Below are 21640 nucleotides of genomic sequence, written 5' to 3'. Positions count from 1 at the left end.
CACAACAGTAATAGTAACAGGAGGGAGAAGACTGAAAGAGACACATTTTTTTTAGTTATGTTCTGTTACTTCACTTTTTTTTTGTTTGTTTGTTTGTTTTTTGAGGCTTTTAACTGGGATCATTCGGTGCCTTGAGTTCAAGAAGTAAAACTGACATGTCAAAAATGATCGTAGGTGTTATTACATGCTTCTTTTTTTTTAAATAGCTGTTTCAATATTTTAGTCGAAGAATGGGTAGTTTACAATCTCCAGTCAGAGTCCAGCTTTGGTATTCATATAAACTTCTTCCAGTGCTTATTTGCTCTGAGAGTTTTGTTTTTCAGAAGGTGCTGACAAGCAGATAAAGAGAGTGAACGTACAGAACATACAGCTGCATGTTTGAGGGGAAGCCGTTTCATTGCAGCTCTCGTAGAAGGCTTAGCTGTTTTGTATAAAATGTCATGCCTTTTTTATTCTTTTGTACGTTTGATTGTCTAATTTATTCTCAAGGTTTCTTTTTGAATGTTACATGGTGAAAAGAATTTGGGTTTTGACTTTTTTTAGCGGGGGGATTTATGTCATCTTATGGTGACCTTTTGCTTTTTTTCTACTTAATGACTAGCTTTTATGTTTTACCTGATGGTCTTTAAAAGCATATAGAAATATAATCATCAGGTTTACCAAATAGGCTAGTTTGTAGTTTTCACATCATGAATGCTGTTGAACATACATTCCCCCAAGAATAAAGTTTTCCTCTCAAATAGTTTTTAAAATGTGTTACCATTAGGTCAGTTTTATAAACCTCCATTTGCATGTACAGTTACTCTGTTTGGTTTGCTGGATCCACACTTCATTTTTTTTAATTTGTACACTACTTGTTGAATGGTTTCTGCTGTACAGTAGAGTGCGTCTTCACATAGTATTTGATGTCTACATAGCAGTCCTCTTTTCATTATTCTGTGCAGAAAACCCAAACATCTGTCAGGCAAATGTGGATAGAAAAGTTCTTTTTTGTTTGTTTGTTTTTTATCTGATGCTGGAGTTTCTTTCCTCTGCTGTCCATAGAGCCTCAGTCTACTTTGTCTGTATACATACACAACAAAACAATGTGACACATGAATTGTAACGCCTCAGATGAACCTGCACAGGCTTCAAGAAACACTGTTTTTTTTATTTTTTGAACTGTATTTCATCAGGACCTGAACAACATACATACATTTTCAACAATGTGACAGAGGGTCAATTGTTTTTTTTTGTTTGTTTGTTTTTTAATTTAATGTAAATGAATGTCACCATTATCAATAAAATAAAACTTTGTCCTTTGGTTTAAAATACAAATTTCTCATTTTTTGGAAGCACCATCACAACTACAATGTGATCATAATGAGCCCATACACTGGTATTTAGTGCTAGAAAATGAAAACAAAGCCAGTAAATACATTCAACATTTGAGTAGCAGAAGCAGTAATCACCACCCTGAACCCCTTCAGGCATCTTCAAATCTGTCATTTGGTTAAAAAAATATAAATGCATGTAAAGTTCCCATTGCAAAAGTAAAACAGATATGTACAGATATGGACCAAATTTGGTAATTGCTAATTAGATAGCTAAGTCAGTTTTTAGCCATGCTAGCAGCATGGCTCTATAATGGAAATCTTGGTCAGCTGGTCAGTCCAACTTTGGTCCTGACTGAAATATCATGGCAACTATTCATGGTGCCCTGAGGAGGAATTGTCACAACTTTCATGATCTTTTAACTTTCCATCATGCCAAAAAAATTTAATTTGTCAAATATTTTGGTTTATGACCAAGTACCTTCAAAACTAATGATATTACAACCAGCAGCTGCTGTACTTTGTGTTTAGTGCTAGTTAGCAAATGTTAGCATGCAAACTAAGATGGTGAATATATTAAACAGACCTGCTAAACATTAGGTGTAAGCATTGTCTTTGTATGCTGATGTTAGTGTTAAGCTCAAAACACAGCTTTGCCTAAATACAGCCTCTCTAGCCTGTCTGTAGACTTGTCTTGTTTATTTTTATGTTACCTCTTATTGTCATCCTGTGGATGCACTACTCCCCTCCAAAGATGTGGAAGACATACTGAGCACTGGACATACAAGTAACTGCAACATCTCTCATGGTGCACAGGATATTTCTGGCTCCATATGACACACTTTTAGATCCAGCAGTAAATAAATTACATATTTAAACAATTGATGAAGCTCTGTAAGTCACAAGCATACACAGGAGGAAAGTCCAAGAACATATTTGGATGTAGCCTGGGAGATTGCTGTTCCTTATAGCCTCAGTTTAACCTCAGATAGATTTGGACAGAATTTATAACAAACCCTGCTGGGCTCAGTGTTATCTTCTCATCTGTGCTTGTCATTGCACGTCTAACCAGGGGTTCAATAAAGAGCACAAAAGGCAAGGACCATGCAGGAAACTGTCATTTCTGATAAGACAAGATGCATGTCACAAATGTATCCTGAAATAAAAACAAACAAGCACATTTCATACCCTTGTCCTTCTTACACAATACAAACCAACAATGAGAGGACCCACTGACAGATATATCCTTACTGAGACTTTCAGGTCTTAAACAAGGCACTTATTTGTACATTAATATTTGACGTCTTTAAACACTTTTAGTTACAGTCCTTACTCTTTCTTCCCTGTGCAGCTCTATCTACTGGATATTTTTACCACTCTTATTGAATAGTGTCATAACATAGAGTCAGAGTTTGACAGTGACGTACTCTACGGCAGGTTTGTCCTACAGGAAGGTACTGAGGGTGTTATCCACCGTGGCCAGATGCAGGTACTCAGGATGGTCACTCTCAGACTCCGCCTCTGATTCCTGGTCCTTGTCTTTCTCCTTTACATGACTCAAAAACGGCTGCTTTCTCCGGACAGACGCTCGGGATCGGTGCTCCAGACACATCAGGATCATGTTGGCAAGGTCCTGCTGGAGCCGCTGGACGTTCTCTCTGCAAAAGCAGGAGCCAGTACAGGAGCAGAGGATCAGGTCCATGTCAAGGCCAGGCCAAGTTCAATGTGTAAAGTCAACTCAGACTAAATAAGACATCTGTCTCAAATTATTATCTACAATCATAATCAATCAACACATAAAGCTTCTAATGAAATACCATTTACCAAATTTCAAGTCAAGTCTCCAAGATGAACACATTCCTAAAAAACTGATTCACAAGACCTGAGGTTCCTTTTGATGTTCAGGGAGCATTGAGAGTCTACAGCCATGTTAGCAGCTCTGTGAGGCTGTACTTGAGCTAAATAACATGCCCACAGTGAGAGGTAATGTTTACCATGTTCACTAACTCAGTTTAGCCTGTTAGCATGCTAATATTTGTTCATTTCTAGGGCTGCAACTAACGATTGTTCTCATTATCAATTATATCTACTGTACATATATATTATATCTATAAATGTCTGAAAATGGTGAAAAATGTCCATCACTTTTTCCCAAAGCCCAAGATGAAGCTCTCAAATGTTCCAACCAACAGTCCTCAACCCAAAGATATGTAGTTTACTATCATAGAGGACTAAAGAAACCAGAAAATATTCACATTTAAGAAGCTGGAATCTGAAAATTTGGAAAGTTTTTCTTTAAAAAATGACTCGAAACAATTAATTGATTATCAAAATTGTTGGCGATTAATTTTCTGGCGATCAACTAATCAATTAATTGACTTATCATTGCAGCCCTACTAATTTCACTATTCATACTATTCATATTCATACAAAGTACAGCTGAGGCTAATGGGAATGTCGTTTGGACATAAACCAAATTGGAAAAAGTGAAATTTTGACCTGATTAGGCTTAATGAAAAGTCGGCGGAAGTTACTACAGTTCATTGTGAGGAGCACATGAATGTCTGTACCAACATTACCATCCTTAGAGGCTGCTTACATGGCTAAAAACCTACTGTAGCTTCATTATTAATTCAATGTAGCTTTAAAGAACAAGCCGATGTTGTTGACAGGGGATGTGTAATTCTCCATATCCCAGAAAAGCCTCTTCCAACCTGCTCACAGTGATCAGACCTGCACTCATCAACACTATTAAGCAACTATATGTATATAAAGTGAGCCCAAAACACTCCTTCATGAATTTCAATCTCATCATCAATCTAAAAAAAGCAGCTCAGCAAGCTAAATAAACTAAGTTCAGTAGTAATAGTAGGAAACAGTAATAATAGACATTTGAGAGCAGTAATATTTCAGCAGTTGGAGGGTTTGCTTACGTTGTGGGTGGATGTGGGAGGTTGTAGTCCTCACCCATCTCACCTGTTAACCAGTAGGTTGTCTCCATTCCTTTACCCTGGGGAAACACACACATGCACACACACTTATGACTTTTGGCATCAGTGTGTGGCAGTAAGTCTGCAGACACCCACACTTTCTGCAGAATTCAGTGTTTCTGAATTTATAAACTGTTCATTTGAATGACTAACATGTTGTTTTTTTTAATGAAGAATCTCATCTTTACCTTCAGATATGTTTCTCCTCTGATCTCATACTCAAACTTGCAGTCTGTCCTCTGTAGGATATTTATAGTAGGCTGACTGACGTGGATCCGCAGGGCTGGAGGATATTAAATGATACATCAACATCATTTGTTATTCACCCAAGCTTGGCTGGGGTGAGTTTATTTAATTAGGTTGATTGGTAGATTCTGTAACTGCACATGAGTAATGTGCAGTAAGATGCTAATGTAACATAGCTAGACCAAACTAGTCGGCTGCGACAATGTCAGTGTAAATCAGTTTGCTCGTTAAAAATGTCTCTTAGTATGCGTGTGTTTATTTCTGTACTCACGGTGGCCTGTGGACTCCATGCGAGATGCCGTGTTGACTGTGTCTCCAAATAAACAATACCTGGGCATCTTTAGCCCCACAACACCTGCTGCACACGGACCTGGACACACACACACACACATTCAGCCAGTTTTCCAACATAGATTACAACTTCTCATAAAATAAAAGACATTAAGTATGCAGACCAATTGATAGATCACATTAAAATGGGTTTAAAATTGCACAACTGATAAGTAGATTAATACTTAAAAAATGTGGAATTCTTCTTTGAGTTTGCAATTTGACGGGTTCCTACTTCTCCATTTACCAATTGTTATAAATTGCACTAAAGGAGTAGTTCAACATTTTGGGAACTAAGCTCCCCTCAGTTTCTTGCAGAAAGTAAGATGAGAAGATGGATACTACTCTCATGTTTGTCCAGTAAATATGACGCCACAGACAGCAGCTGGTCAGCTTAGCTTAGTAGAAACACTAGAAACAGGGAGAAACAGCCAGCCTGGCTCTGGAAACAAAATCCACCTACCAGCAGCTCACTAATTAACATGTTAAATCTTGTTTGTTTAAACTGTACAACTGTATCTTTAACAGACACATATTATTAATTTATAATCAACTGATTCATTTCATAAATCTAATTTCATTAGCCCCTAATTGTTTGTCCAATTAAATATGAATTAATCAAATGCTTTATTGCCATTTTCAAGTCTCTTGCATATTTGGTAACAGGAACTTTAATGAGGCTCAGTTAATCCATGTCATGTCTAAAGTACTTGTGGCATTTCTCTGAAAACTTGCAAGCAGGTACCTCAGGTGATGAATAAGCATAGTATATTAAACTTGTTGATTTTTCTTCGCTCTTTAGTTCCATTTACAAATAATGTGATTTTTTTTATTGCAACATTAAGAAGTAATAAGCACATCCCTGACTTTTGCACAGTCTACCTGAGTGTACACCAATGCGTATCCACACAGGGATACCAGGCAGATGTCGGAGCTGGAAGGTGCCCATGAACGCCAAGATGTCCAAGGCCATGCGGCAGATATCCACCGCGTGTCTGTTCCCGTTTCGCCTTGGCAGACCAGAGGCCACCATGTAGGCATCGCCTATCGTCTCCACCTGAGAGTAAATGGGAAAAAGATGACCTCCAGTAATTAACATGTAATCTATCTGTCTATCTATCTATACACCAGCCTTATCAATACCTTATAAACATCGTGGTGGTCGACGATGCTGTCAAAGCCCTTGTAGATGTCATTGAGCATGTCCACAACCTCCATGGGTGTGCTATACTGGCACAGAGTGGTGAAACCCACTATGTCACTGAAATATATTGTCACCTCCTCGTACAGCTCTGGCTCCACTGCACCAGTCTCCTTCAGGCTTTTCACCACTGGGCTACACAGAGAGAAACGTGTACAAAGTCAGATGAAACAAGATGATCCACCTTTTATTATGGCTAAATATCCTGTTTTCAGCTGTGATACTGTTTTTTGGAGACCAGGGGTACATGTATGATTTTGTATGTGTTCTCAGGCCAATATGTAACAAAATGTGGAGTGCTCCTTTTAGTGTAAACAGACCGAGGAAGGAGCATGAAGTTGAGGAGGTCGGCGCGGTCCCTCTCAGCTTTGTAGAGAACCGTTCTCGCTTCCACCAGGTACTCCAAGTTTCTGGAATAACTCTGCAGCCGTCTGATCATGTTATCCATGTAGCTCTCATTGTCCTGGTTATGAATTTTACTGGAGGAGAGGGCAAAGAAAAATATGATCTTTCACTAAAACCTGTGATTCATTTCTCAAAGCTCATAGGCTACACATGGCCACATATGTTGATCACATCTCTGACGGCAACATGAGTCCAAGAATGTAAAGAAGCCGTTACCTGATGATTTTCCCCAGACAGTTTTCTACCCTCTTAAAGTCAGGTCTTTTTTCTGGATCCTCCTCCCAACAGGTTTTTATCAGCATGTACACCTACAGTAAGAGACGGAGGACACAAAGCTTTAAAGGAACAGTTTGACATTTGGGGAAATATACTGTACTTCAAACTGTATGAAAAACTGAAACATAAAAACAACAATTGGCCGTTTTACAGTGCATCATGTGCCAGACTATGTCTTGCCTGTGCTGGTTGTCTGACAACTTTGTTACCTTTGGCCAGAACCAGACTAGCTGTTTCCTCCTGTTTCCAGTCTTTGTGCTAAGCTAAGCAAACCAACTGCTGGCTGTAGCTTCATATTTATGCAGATATGAGTATTGATCTTGTCATCTAACTCGCTGTCAGAGAGCAAATAAGCCTTTTTCCCAAAATGTCAAACTGCTCCTTTATAGACATAACAGACAATACACAATCACACAACTATAGATAAAGTTGCCACCAAAATGGCAATAACGCACCTCTAATTCTTTCTCTGAAGCCGTCTCAAAGTCAAGATCAGGTCTAAAGTAGGACATGATGACCTTGGACAGCTTTTCTGTTAGGAAAGAGACATACATTTATTTCTCCACAAAACAGTATCACTGAGTGTTTATATCAAAGCAAAACATTGGCTCTGGATCAGACAGGCTCTGGACTGTCTGCCTCTTGTACCGACTTTAAACACAGAAAAAGCCTCTAAACTTAATGCTACATTCAAGTTGATTCAGAGATAACTAATTGTCTACAGTAAAAGTCTCTCAAACTGAATCATCAAAGCCTGATGGTGAAGCATTATTGTGTTTGACACCACAGTGTATGTGGCAACCTAAATAATGAGCCACGTTTATTCTTTCTGAGAGGGGATCACTGTATGTCAGTATATAAACACTTAATATTTTTTATAACACTATTGGGGCTTAATTTTGGACCATGGTTGTGTAAATGTATGAACTTGTGTTACACCTGCTCGTTCAGAGCAGCACTCAGTGTAGAAGGTGCACTTTCTGAGAACAATCTCCTGAGCGATGATGGCAAAGCTGTAGACGTCTCCTTTCTGCGAGGTGCCCTGTTTCCTCAGATGCTCAGGGGCTGTCCACAAGTCTGAGCAGAGGGAGAGGAGAGAAGAGTTTCAAGAGAAAGGAAAACAGAAGAAATTATGTGATTTAAGTGAAGAAATGAACAAAAACACAATGAGTTAGGACTACTGTAGACACACTGCAACTGTGGTTTTACCTTCGCCAGGGCTGAGGAAGCTGTTGCAGCCAAAGTCAGTGATCTTCACCACCATGCGATTGTCCACCACACAGTTGGTGGACTTGAGTCGACCGTGCACCTGAATGTCACTAGTATGAAGATAGGACATGCCCTGCACAGAGGATATATACACCGGAGTGAATGAACATCAGGCTGGAGTACACACACACACACACACACACACACACACACACACACACACATATATATACACTACAACTGAGTAGGAGATGAAGAGATCTTAAAGAGGAAGCAAGTCATCTGTGATCTTTACTGATATCTACTGGCAGTATGGAGGAACTGCAACAACAATTTTATTAGTGTGAATCATTCATGTGTCTTTACAAATACATTCTGCTTGGGATAAACCCCCCACATACAGTAAATCCTATTATACTCAATTTGTGTTACGGTGATTACTCCTGGAGCTAATCCATCATTAACACATGATTACTTTTCCCATTAATGATGTAGTGTAAAGCATTACTGTTTCTATTTTTTCTATTACATTACAGTTACTGAACATGTGTGTGTTTACAATGCCCCTACCGAGAAATAGAGAGACGAGCGATTAGAGGACCATTTTTAAAAAGTAGTAACTTGAAGAATAGCAGATGAAACTGTTTGCTTTGAAGCTCTCTCTCTCTCTCTCTCTCTCTCTCTCTCTCTCTCTCTCTCTCTCTCTCTCTCTCTCTTTCAAGTTAACTTGAGATTACAACCAGACTGACAACTTGAGATATCAACATATGTCCACTCCAGTCTGCACCACAGAAACTTAGATTCTGTGTCTATCTGTGTGCTTCTTTTTTTAGTGTTATCACTTCAGAGTGTAATGAGTAAAGTTGCTCTAAATTAGAATTTAGAGCAAGTATTTACTCGTGTTAGGGAAAGTTTCTTTTCAAAGTGACAGAAATAATAATAATGAGACATAGCAAATCGTCTGCTGTATTGTCTTTTATTTTGTTCCGATTTTCTCAGTACATCCAAATTTAAGAAACGGTTTGACATTTTGGGAGATGCACTTATTCCCTTTTCTGCTGATAGTTTGATGAGAAGATTGATACCATTTTCCTGCCTGTACGGTAAATATGAAGCTACAGCCAGCAGCCAGTTAGCTTAGCTTAGCACAAAGACTGGAAACAAGGGGAAACAGCTAGCCTTTTATCACGTACAAGTAATCTGAGTACTGTAATTCACACAGAGGCACTGCTATTGATCACTATTATTGAGTCAGTCTTGCAAATTAGTCCTTTATGTCTGATACAGATGATTGTTACTCATCTCTAGGACAATATGTCAGTTCTGTGTGATATAATAGCATGTTGGAAGTGTGTTTCTGCCAAGCTGAACATAATGATGCCTGCTCCAGGTATTCATAAAGCTCCATACAACATCACGTGACATGCTCCACACACAATAAAACACTTGAGAGTTACATAATGCATTGTTCACCAGCAGAACAGAGAGTTTCTGTCTCACCTTAGCGATGTCGTACATGACGGAGATCTTGAACTCCCAGTCCATGAAGGTCTCCTCTGGGTACGAAACCTTGTCGTTCAGCACATACTGGAAGAAGACAGGGACAGAGGGCATTTCTGTTTGTGTTTACGTGTGTATGTGTGTGTGTGTGTGTGTGTGTGTGTGTGTGTATTGCTGCTTTCTGTCTCAATGAATATATGTTTGAAATATATGATGAAATGAATCAGTCTCTCTGATAAATCCATTGCATTCTGCACTCATATTTGAGCTTTTGTTCTGTAGTAAGCTGCTCATATTCCTGACTTGTCATTCAAAGTAGTTATTTGATACGTGCAAGCTGAACTTCCATTGACGACTGAAGGGACTTGACCTGAGTGTGTACATGCCATACTTACCCTGAGTGATCCCCGCTCTCCATACTCAAACACTCCAAACACACCCTGATCAAACTTCACTGTGCCATAAAACTTTGTGAGATTGTAATAGTCGATTTGCAGGAGCTGCAGAGAAAAAGGAAGGGGGGGTTGATGAGAGGCAGTAGCTCTTTGAGTAGCACAGAGACTTGCTTGGAAACACATTATCACAATGGACAAGCAATAAACATCTGCAGAGACCATAAAGTGCCTTAAGACAAAACCACAACATCACACATGCCACCTGCTGTGTGCATGCATCTCACCGCGTTCAGGTCTATCCTCTGGGTCTCATCGAAGTTCCCGTCTGAGTGCTTGAGCTCCTTCAGAATCACAATCTGAAAATGTTGCAGCAGCACCAGTCAGAGCAGTAATCCTGAATAAAACATCTTCAGTGCAAAAGTATGTTTATTTGTTTGCTGAGAACAACTGCAGAGTGTTGTGTCTACCTTCTTATCATAGAGTGCACGGCGGATAGGGAATTTTTTCCTCTCATCTTCAATCTGATGGGGGCAGATTTAAAAGATTAAACATGTCAAAACTCTTTGTTTCTCTTAATGTGTGCTCTGGTGCATTCATGTTCAAGAATGAGATAAACGTTATGGAGAAATCTATGGTGAGAAAAGTGGTTAGAGCAATGATCACAGATTTCTGACTGCAGGATAAGCTTCACAGTCCTGTAGAAAAGCCTCCATGTTGACTGAGAGGTTTTTCCACTCCATTTACCTTAAGAGAGATGACGTTTAGTTGGTTGTTCTCCAGCAGTGTGATGAGATGAGAGCTGATGTGAGACCAGCGTTTCCTCAGCAGTCGATCTCTCCTGTTCTGTCTGAAAGGAACAAAACATACCACCAGGTGATAAAAAATGACTCAGCTAGCCATGAAGATGTGGAAATGTGGTACAGAGGAGATACCTAAGATGTGCACTTTCAAAATTTGGTCAACTTCGTTTAATTTCAACCGTAAATTATGTACTTCAACTTCAGCTGCCTCTAAAATCAGCACCAAAAAATCTGAATCAAAATCAGAAAAGTTGCTTTCAAGAGATGCACCAAACCACATGCAAATATGTGGAAATTTAAAACTTAAACAAGAAACTTCCATATTAATATCTTTTGTGATTTTAAAAGACTCAGTATGAATATTATCTCAATTGCAAATTGCAATTTAAAGACCCCCCAGCCCCCTCCTCAGCAGATGAATGTGTAAAAAATAAAATAAATAAATATATAAATAAAAATTTTATAAATAAAAATAAAGCCCTCTAGTGTCAAAGTCTGACACTAGACATCCAAGTGAATTAACAATAAACAAAAGAAATTTTTGAATACAGAGGGGCTTTAAGTGATTGGAGACCCTCTGGTTGGTCTAACTTTTAGCATTCAACAACTACAGTTCCCATGAGTCTCAAACATATTGTAGGTGTGATATGTCTCTCCACCACTATGTGTTGATGTCTCTCCAACACTATGTGTTGAGTACAGGTGCTGTTGCCATAAAAGGACTAAATACTCACCTGTAGAAAATGAAGGCGATGGTGGCCACGACAACCACTGTGACAGCCAACACAATGACAATGATGTCATGAATTGCAGGGCCTGAAGTGTGAAAAAAAAGCACAATTACAACTTACAGTTTAGGCACTTAGCAGGATTTAAACCATTTTTTTGGTCTATGACACACTGAAGTGTAGGCAGCTCTTAAAATCACATAAATCTCATGCTGTCTATGTGCTGTGAACTATATATTCATATGTTGTGCAGCTGAAGTGACCCCAGTGTCACTAGAGCTTCTGGTTTCACAATTGGCAGGAAATAGGTTCATCTTTGAGTCACTGGTTGACCACAGTTTGGACATTGATGGCCTGATAGCTAAAGGTACCCCTGTGGAGTGTTTGACCACTAGTAGCATTATGGAGCAATATTTTAACCATGAATCGATGTTTTGTTTGTATCTTGCACATGCACAATGGCGGATGAGCAGAAGTCGGTGGCTGCAATGTACCTGCTAAGGTCATGAAGAACGACACTGCAAGCTGGTAAACATGGATGTAAACAATGCACAATTTTAAATATTTTTAAAATCCACTTTGCAGGTGTTTTATGAGGATGGATTTATTATCACATTTGTCAGACCTAACTGATACACACAATACTTACTGGTGAAAAAAACTGACTGTTAACATAACTTGAAGAAAACTCTGCAGGGTACCTTCAACCATGAGCAATAATCTGGTATGAATGGTCAAACATGGGTTGAACCAGTGTTTTCTGTGTTAAAGCAGTTCTAAGCTACAAACAAACACTCAGCTGTAGGTAAAATTTGTCATTTTAATGGGTATGAAAGCCTCTTTAACAACGTTTAGCCTTGAAACACAGACACTGCACTAAACTATAACTGGGACATTTCCTGCTTCACTTTACAGACAGTAAAACCTTCAATAAAAACATATTCGTCTTTACAACATATCTGGAGTTCAATCTCAGATCACTCTACTTCCAACTGATAGCACATCTAACTGACAGCAATAAACAGCCAACGATGATCACCAAACAGATGTACTGTGTCTGTTTGTGCGCTTGTATGTGTGTGAATGTGAGCAGGAAGAAAGTTAATGATTATAGCTTGTGACGGTCAGCTGACACAGTCAGGCTAGTCGTGGGTGTGTGTGCATATGTGTGTGTATTTTGCCTGTACCTCCGTCTGGTATGGAGTCAGGAAGTCTTTGTCCCCAGTGGAAGGAAGGGTTTGTCTCAATCACTTCAGTGATTTTGTGCTCAGTGTCGAATGTGAATAAAATTCGATACTGAGGATCAAATGTGAGGAGAAAATGACACATTTCAGGATAAAACACTGTATAACAGCAAAAATTCAGCTGTAGGTGGCTTTTATTTCTGAAGATCTTTTTTAGACATTGTCAACAAAATGAAGAGTTATCTGTCTTTCTTCGTATGTTCACTACTGAATAGCATAATAATTAACACAGTAGAAGAAAATACCTTGTTGTCAGTAGTGGTGTAAATGATTGAGAGAGTTACGTCTCTGTCTCCATGCTTGTCCAGTCTGTAGTTTCCAGCAATGCCTGAAAAGAATCATAGAAATGTCTTTACACAGACACATCGCAGCAGTTTGTCATCCAAAACTTCTGTTTGTTTTCTGTTCACTGGTTGTTAAGACTATTGTTAACAAGTGTACTGTTTAATGTTAACTAATTGATTTCTAAAGGTTTTGTCCTCTCTTTGAATGTGTGTGTCTCAATGACACACTCACACCCAAATGCACACAGGCTACTTACAGCTGCAGCCTGCAGGCTATAACACCTAATCTCAGTTCTGTCTCCATCATGCCAATCAAAAACAAAAATAAGTGATCGTAGCTGACAGCCTCCATCTGTTAGACCTCACATACAACAGTAACCAATGTCAGATCTCAGGGGCTGAAGTGTGGACTCTGAGGTAAATCTTGCACATTGTGAATATTTGATAAGCTTATTCCAGCATTTTTAGACTTAAAGGTGCAGTATGTAGAATTTAGTGGCATCTAGCAGAACAGATTTGGCAGAACAATGGAACATAATATTCATAAATATGTTTTAATTGGTGTACAATCACCTGAAAATAAGAATTATTGTGTTTTTATTATCTTAGAATGAGCCCTTTATGTCTACATAGGGAGCGGGTCCTCTTCCATAGAGCCCGCCATTTTGCACCGCCATGTTTCTACAGTAGCCCAGAACGGACAAACCAAACACTGGCTCTAGAGAGGGCCTTTCACGTTTTTCGTGAGTTTTGTGGTCATTGTAGATTCTTCTACATGCTTGGAAGGGGAGGGGGAGGGGAGGTATTGAGTTGGTTGCCATCTGCAACCTCACCGCTAAATGGCACTAAATCCTACACACTGGTCCTTTAATTGGACAATTTGTAGGCCAATGAGATAATTTTAAAAATAAAGCCTGCTTGGCAATGTGGAGAGGGATTTGAAACAGCATTTCAACCTTGATATTGTAAATTCAAATTTACAGAAAAATGACTGAACAATAACCAAAATATTGCTATTTTTTCAGAAATTATTTAATGAAAAGGTGACATTTTGGAGATAGATGTTTTTCATTGGATTGCAATAAAAAAAAATTCAATCTCTCTCCCTCTCTTTCTTTTCTTTCTTTCTTTTCTGAAACTTTTCTGTTTCACTCTAAAAGTCTGCAAAGTTATGATTAAAAGTATATTAAAGATTTAGAGACATTTTACTTTCATTTCCTCTGTCCTTTACTTAGTGCCCCTTCACCTTCCTTACCATCAAAGGAGGTGTTCCTGAAGTAAGCCACGCTGGTATACTGTGTCTGCTGGATCTCTGACGGAGGTTGTTGGGCAATTTCCCGCATTACACGACCTATCAGCAGCACTGAATCATGGTATGCAGCTATGTAGTCATTCATCTGCAGAGAGAGAGAAAATTGAACGGAATATTGTTTGTTGTGCTCAAAACTTTACTTTTCTTTTTTTAATTCAACAGCAGCAGTTACTCCCCGTTACTCTGGATAACCAGCAGACATTGCTATAAGCTTTGGTGATCCTCTGACTTTTCATCTATCACCCTCATTGGGTCAAAATTTTAATTTCTCCATTACTTGGATACAGAAATCTTAGAGACATTTACCTCAAAACTGGGCAAATAAAACCAAAAATATCTGCATAGATATAGCTGAGAAATTTGTAATTTGGGTGAACTGACCCTTTAACTAGATTCTAACTACATTACACTACAAACAGACATTTTAAGGCAGATAGAAAAAGAGCCTATCTGCATTATACATACATTATACTATTATACATACATACAGCACACAGATCCTAAAAGGCATTGTTTTACATTTTGGGAAATGCACTTATTTGCCACCCAACAAAGCAACTATGGCAACCCCACATTGACAAAGTTAACCATCTCTTGGCTGTAGCTTCTGTAAAAGAAAACGGAATAATAGGTTATCATTTGATGTATTTCTTGAATATATCATACATGTTTCAGATGGTCTTTAAGTTCAGTTTAGTGTTAGTTTGTGTTTCACACATGTTCTAAATTCCTCTGTGCTATGTCTATTCTAAACTTAGTTCTTTGCTGTGTAAGATGAGGCAGTTGTGTGTTTAACAGTTAAGTTCATTCTGTTATACCCTTACCTGAGCCAGTGATAAGATAAACTGTAGTTATGTAGATGTTTATGTGTAAAACTGATAAGCTTTTAGAGGATAGTGTGGTTTGTCCTTAATTTAATATAGTAGTAATGTTATTTTGTGATGCTACTTGGTGCATGCTTATGTACTGTCATATATGGTCGTGAAGAAAGACTGTTCCTAGGTTATCTGAACTTTTGACTTATGTTTCTATCTGAGGGTTGGTTGCTGACCTGTACGGTTAGTAAACAGATGTCTTAAATTCTGTACGCGTAGTATTTAAGGGACTGGTTAAGTGCCAACCTTTCAGACAAAGAAAAGATAGCTAGGTGGTATGCATCTTTGTCTCCAGAACTATGATGCATTATACTTCTGATTGTCTTATTTGATTACATTATTTCATAACCTGACAATGCTCTCTTTGTGTGTTTATTGAGTGATCAGCAATTTCCCATTACACTTCGTATTTAACAGACAGATACGAGGGTGGTATCGATCTTCTTAAAATCTTGGCAAGAAAACATGACAGCATCTCCCAAAAAACCAAACAGTAGAATGTGGAGGAAGGTCAATGAGTAATATTCTGTTTTCTCACTATGTTGTTGTCTGTCAGGTTTGTGTTGATTGTGTAATTCCTGGAGTTGGGCATCGTCACTACCAACACATTCTTCATGAATGGAAATGACGATGTGTTGGTGTAGTATTCATCACTGTGGAAAGGAGAGAGGAGAGGCGCTCTTAAAATCCTTACATATCCTATATATATTATTCCCACATCAGTATAATAATTATAATTCCCTGCCTGAGTATCTGTAGCTGGAAGATTTAGTAAAAAAAAATTGATTCACTCATTAAAATTGAGCAGAAAACTCATCAAGAATGACTGAATAAATTTAAACTGAATTGTCAGTGAAACCTTTGAAATGTCATTTGCCTGAAATTAGAACCTTTTTTTTCAGACGTACTCACCACATCCCTGTCAGATGAATTTCAGTAATGTTACCCCATCATTGGCACAACACATCATGTTACAAATCTGTTCATTTAAAATTGATATTATTTAACTATTGATAATATAAAAGTGGATATGATATTACTGTAATACAGTTGAATGTTCACGTCTGTGTGGTTAAGTTTGCATTTTTACCAGCAGTCTTACCACTTGGAGTAGAGCTGGACTAGCTAACTATTTCAAACATTTATTCTTACTTTGAGCTAACTACTGTTTATCTATTACTTTTAGCTAACTATTTCAAACATTTATTCTTACTTTGAGCTAACTACTGTTTATCTATTACTTTTAGCTAACTATTTCAAACATTTATTCTTACTTTAAGCTAACTACTGTTTATCTATTACTTTTAGCTAACTATTTCAAACATTTATTCTTACTTTAAGCTAACTACTGTTTATCTATTACTTTTAGCTAACTATTTTGACATTTGTCCTTACTTTTGTTTCAACCATTTATTTGTTACTTATAGCTAACAAGTTAGCTAATGTTTCTTTCTGCTTGTTAACTATTTTTCAGGCACTGTAGTTGGAGCTTGTGATGTTGGGTGTCAGCTGACTCAATATGTGGATATAAATTAGAATTCTTAATTATTAGTGTTTCCAAATCTTTTTGTCAGACATACTACCCACAGCCCTGTCAGCTGAACTCAGGTACCACTTCACTGATACAACCCATCATGTTACAAATGTGTTAATTTAAAATGGATATTATTTAACTATTGTTGATATAAAAGTGGATATGATGTTACAATAAGACAATTGAACTGTTTAGGTCAGTTTGGTTAAGTTTGCAATCTTAACCTAAGTTTTACCACTGGTGACAGAAGCTGGAACAACCTTTTGTAGTACTTTTAGTTACCTATGTCAAACATTTATCCTTAATTTAAACTGTTTCAACTTTTTATCTATTACTTTTAGCCAACTATTTTAATCATTTATCCTCATTTTGTTTCAACCATTTATTCATTACTTTAAACTAACTATTTCAACTGTTTATCCGTTATTTATCTTGCTAGGTAGGTAACTCTAGTTTAGTATAGCTATGATCAGTATGTGGAAATATTTTTATTTTTTTAATATATTTTTGGGTATTTTATGCTTTTATTGGATAGCTACAGTTGAGACATGAGAGGAAACAAGGACCACTCCATTAACATACTTGAAGGGGGCAAAATATTAGCAACACTTGTCAATAAAATACACTCCAGTAAACTACCACCATCCACTACGATCTCAATAATAAACATGAAGTAAAATGATCAACTTTATGACAATGTCAACAAAAACTGAAAGTATAAGCTTGGTGCAAAGTGCTTGGTGAGTGCATACTATAAGGATGTGAGAATATACTGAAAGCCCTTAAGTAAGTACAATATGTGCAAATGTATAGAGACAGATGTATACAGAAAGTACCAAGATATAAAAGAGAGTACTGACTTGTAAAGATCAATAAGGATGAAGGCTATATCACTGCTGTCTGCCTCTCTAGAGCCATTTTTCAACTCCGCTAAATCCTTTGGTGATCCACACATGATGAACACTGCAAACAGAAAAGCTTTTTGTAACACCAGAATCTGATTGTCTATGCATTTATAGCATAGGTGACCTTGGTGGGAGTCAAACCCCATTTAACCACCAGACTCTGATTTCTATTTAAATGTCTACTTCAACCTTGAAACCAAAGTTAATACCAAACCAAAAATGTCCTCTTAGCTGCATTAACGCAATAAAAATAAGTGACCTTGCCTGTTATTCATCTTGAAACTTGGAAAGGACAGTTTTTTTGGACACTGTTGGACTTGAAACATTTACACACTGTCAGATTTATTTGTCTTTTTCATATCTTGTTTGTCATAGAAGTAATATTGTTATTGAGCCATCTCAACAGCAATAGGTCTCCTGAGCTACATCACAGGTCTCAATGGTTGTTGAGACACTGAGTAATTTGTCCTGTTTCCATTTATGGTCATATACTTGAAAGGTTAAAAATGAGAAAGTTGGCATTTTCAACCTCTGAAAGTCTAACTTTTTGTGTTTTTAGTATTTACTCTAAAGTAGTATTTAATTTGTGCTTAATGTACGGTCATTACCATCTATGACAATAGCTGACCAGTGAGATCAGACAAGGAGCTGTTGACACGATGTATGTTTTTAAGTTGTTTTGTTTTTTTTAACTCACGGTTGCTGGTCCTGTTTTTGGGTGATGTAAGTACTGTGTTCAGTTCTTCTGGTCTGCGCAGGACCGTTCTCTGAATTTTTAGGGCAAACTGGCTCAAGTGTGAATCCAGTGCATTTATATACCTGTAGAAGAAAGTCACTTAGAAATTCTGCAAAGATACAGCAGATACAGATTATTCTCATAGCTTATTGTTACTGTTGCTTGAACCTGCCCTTCAAATTTCCAAAAATACATTCAAACCCAGAGCGTGACATATTGCCTTGTGCTTTGGACACAATATTACTCTTTTTTTTTTATTACACAGACTATAACCACTTGATAGTTCAATTAAGTGACTGTACATACAATATACTCACAAATGTTTCTCTTTAAAGACACCTCTTAGGTGACTCACCAAAAGCAGTCCTCTGTGTTGTTCTGTTTCTTGTATAAATAGGCTGTCTCCCACTTAGGTTTGAGCTTGTTACGGCTTTTCCAGAATTCAATGAAGAAGTCTGAGACCTTGCGTGCTGGCGGCAAGAGGCGCTGTAGGTTGTGAGTGTTGTCACAGGAGAGACCGAAGCTGCCCGCTGAGATGATGGGTGTGCTGAGCTTCAGACCTTTTTCCAGACTGACAGAGAGAGAGGAAGAGAGAGAAAAGACAGTCCACTACAAAACTACCTAATGTTAGGAAATGCATCTATGAGCTGAGTACACATGCACCATACTGTAACATTTATACATGTCAAATCCGGTTTCGATGTGTAAATGGTGTTTTCAAATGTGTAGACATGACGTTGAAAAACCAGCACTTACTCAACCATTTGGAAAGCAGCATAGGTGCAGGTGGGCCCAAGCACAGCACATCCCAGCCTGCCTGATCTCTGCAAGAGAAAAGAAGTGTGATAAGTGTGAGTTTTTGTCTGTGTGTCACTGTGGTTGTTTGTTTCTCATGTTTGTGTGCAGAGCTAACATTAAGAGCACTGATATACTTGCTTTTAGCATACAGGCAAATCTATGCATATATGTTGGTAAATGTATATCATGAGGCTAATTTGTTTGGAATGTAATGCTATAGCTACTCACCTCCAGGTTTTTTAGCATTTCCACTCCCTCGCACGTGCTTCCATAGCAGCCTTTATGTTTAAAAATGCTTGTGTCAAACCCGTCAAAGCTGGGTTTGAGATTAATCTTCGTGTCTTTATTGTGGTTTGTGAAAAGAAAGAAAAGCAGAAAAACATTTCAGGATTTTCTTTTAGTTTAGTTTGTGGATTTTCAGTAAAATTGATGTCATCAATATATCCTCCTTTAAAATATAGGTGCAGGGCTGGATTGCTTTGAGTGTTTCTCTGTGGTAATTTGGATTAGTGCAAATTTGTTTGGGATAAAGCATAAAATGGGGTTCAGGGTTCTGTATCATTACCTGTCTTGTAGAGGGGACTTCTGCCAAAACTAACATGTCCCATACTGCTAAATAAATGTGTGTTTAAACTTAATCCTACCAACTGGGGTACCAGCAGACCCCAGAGGTATACTTTTTGTCTATGTCGCAGGTGCTTTATTCTATCATTCCAATTTTTTCATGACTTTGCCAATCATTTTGTTCCTAATGACTTCATATCATTGTTTTTTGTTTTAATTAGTGCTTTTTAAAAATACCAATGTATTGGGTTATTGGGGAGTTCATGTTTGCCATGGGTCCAAATTTAAAGTATCACACACTATCAGGGGGCATATAGGGGCATTTTGAAGGCTTTGGGGAAAGATATGTTTTGCTATGATGGTTGTTTCTTACAGTAGTTAATTCTTGGTTATTTTTTGCCACAGGGCCCATAACAGATTAATCTGGCAATGACTAAATGGGTCAAAGGAATTTTATCATTGTAATCCAAACCAAAGATCATGATAATGTTCACTGAACATTAAGTACGCATTAAAGATAATTGTTTCCTTTTGGTACAACTCATATCTAGTTATTTATTACACTGAGTATATAAAATCTTATCAGTTAGCAGTCATTGCTTCACTTGTCCCATGAAATCTAAGAAAGGTTGCGATTTTATTTTATTTATTTTTATTGTATTTTTTAGTTTAAAAGCACTGGACAAGAAATTAAAACTGTAAGACAAAAAAATACCTAAAAAGATGATCATTTTATTACACTACATTATGTATAATGATACAGTAAACTAGTGTATTCTTCAGATTTTTGCACTTCTAAAAAGTGTGCCTAATTTCTACCGTAGAATCTAGTACTACAGCATATAGTAATATAATATTGAATCCATAATGCACCATAATTCTGTGAACACATGTTAAGTGTAAGTGACAGATGTCTCTATGTTGTAATTCTTATTTTTTTACCGTCTCCAGCATGAATGGCAGAATCCATCTCTATGGCCTTCAGTATTTGTCCCTCCACATAATCAAGGCTCCATAGAGACGTGTTGTCTTTCAGCAGGATCACATTGATCGTAGTCCCATTTGGACACTGTCCATTGACCCGACATGAAGCAGCAAGAATCACCAAGGTGCACAAACACAGCCACCAGTGATCTGGGCCCATTCTCAGCTCAGAAGTTTGCAGTATTTATATTCCTGAGCTAACAATTAGAGTCCATGGTCTGACGAAGGCTTTCAGTGCTTTTTCCACCTTTCCTACTCCAGAGTCCAGTGCGTCAACAGCACAATAAAGTCACCACACACTCCAAGACCTCCAGAAATAAAATTCTGTCTAATCCACCAAAGATTCACTGAAAGGTTTCATTTACACAAATAATATCCCGTGCCCAAGTCCTCTTCTGTTTTCTCCTCTGAGTCTTTCGCTTCTCAGATTCACACTTCCTCTAAGTAGGCACTCATCTGTCCTTACCACATCACGTTGTTAATATACAACCTTTAAAGACACAGAGGCAGGCCATATAACCTTCTAACTGCTGGTGTGCTGAGGTCAAATCACAAGCTTGAAACGCAGACAAACACAAAGAGCACAGATTGAACCTGGTTGTGATCTTGCTGGTAATATACACAGATTACACCATGACAAAAGACAGGCATTTTAAAGTGAAATAATACCAATAATGATTCAAACCTTCAGGATGGTTTAGTTAGTAAAAGAAAATAATTGTATTTGGGATGTCACTGTAATGTAGGCTTAAAAGCAGGGGACTGTGAGAAGATACTGACCTTTGACAGCAGGATGATGGCAAGCCCCTGTCCATGTGCAATGTCTGGAAAGTCGACTGGAACTAGTCCTTCAGTTTACTGTGTGCTCATGGGGACCTGAGGTGTGAGGTGAAGCCACTATGGTGATGATGTGTTGACATACTTGTCAATCAAGGAAGCAGGCCCCACAACATATTGTACCACTAATAACACGTTAGAAGACATGTAATTATCCAGCTGATTTAATATTAC

General features: G+C 37.9%; 1 protein-coding gene across 1 annotated transcript; it reads right to left on the bottom strand.

Moving 5' to 3' along the window:
• Positions 1 to 207: 207 nt before the first annotated feature.
• Positions 208 to 21179, bottom strand: gucy2cb (guanylate cyclase 2Cb). Its single transcript, XM_044337248.1, has 27 exons — positions 20588 to 21179; positions 19310 to 19422; positions 19040 to 19107; positions 18639 to 18854; positions 18245 to 18366; positions 17503 to 17605; positions 15647 to 15761; positions 14177 to 14318; positions 12883 to 12965; positions 12581 to 12689; positions 11400 to 11481; positions 10610 to 10712; positions 10333 to 10386; positions 10150 to 10221; positions 9866 to 9970; positions 9471 to 9557; positions 7971 to 8103; positions 7701 to 7838; positions 7217 to 7293; positions 6702 to 6793; positions 6401 to 6559; positions 6023 to 6215; positions 5762 to 5936; positions 4821 to 4919; positions 4492 to 4586; positions 4247 to 4323; positions 208 to 2971 (listed from the first exon to the last, which is right to left on the bottom strand). The coding sequence occupies exons 1-27, from the start codon at positions 20787 to 20789 to the stop codon at positions 2758 to 2760; spliced, it is 3228 nt and encodes a 1075-aa protein (XP_044193183.1). The 5' UTR covers positions 20790 to 21179; the 3' UTR covers positions 208 to 2757.
• Positions 21180 to 21640: the final 461 nt, after the last annotated feature.

The sequence above is a fragment of the Thunnus albacares genome, chromosome 20 (genome assembly GCF_914725855.1).
Source record: "Thunnus albacares chromosome 20, fThuAlb1.1, whole genome shotgun sequence".
In the NCBI taxonomy this organism is placed as follows: Eukaryota; Metazoa; Chordata; class Actinopteri; order Scombriformes; family Scombridae; genus Thunnus; species Thunnus albacares.
This window is presented reverse-complemented; position numbering and strand designations above follow the sequence as displayed.

Coding starts and splice junctions, on each gene's coding strand:
- gucy2cb (XM_044337248.1), bottom strand. CDS start 20,789: ATGGGCCCAGATCACTGGTGGCTGTGTTTGTGCACCTTGGTGATTCTT. Junction 19,108..19,309: donor AAATGCTAAAAAACCTGGAG/GTGAGTAGCTAT, acceptor TTTCTCTTGCAG/AGATCAGGCAGGCTGGGATG. Junction 17,606..18,244: donor CAAAAACAGGACCAGCAACC/GTGAGTTAAAAA, acceptor TTCTGTTTGCAG/TGTTCATCATGTGTGGATCA.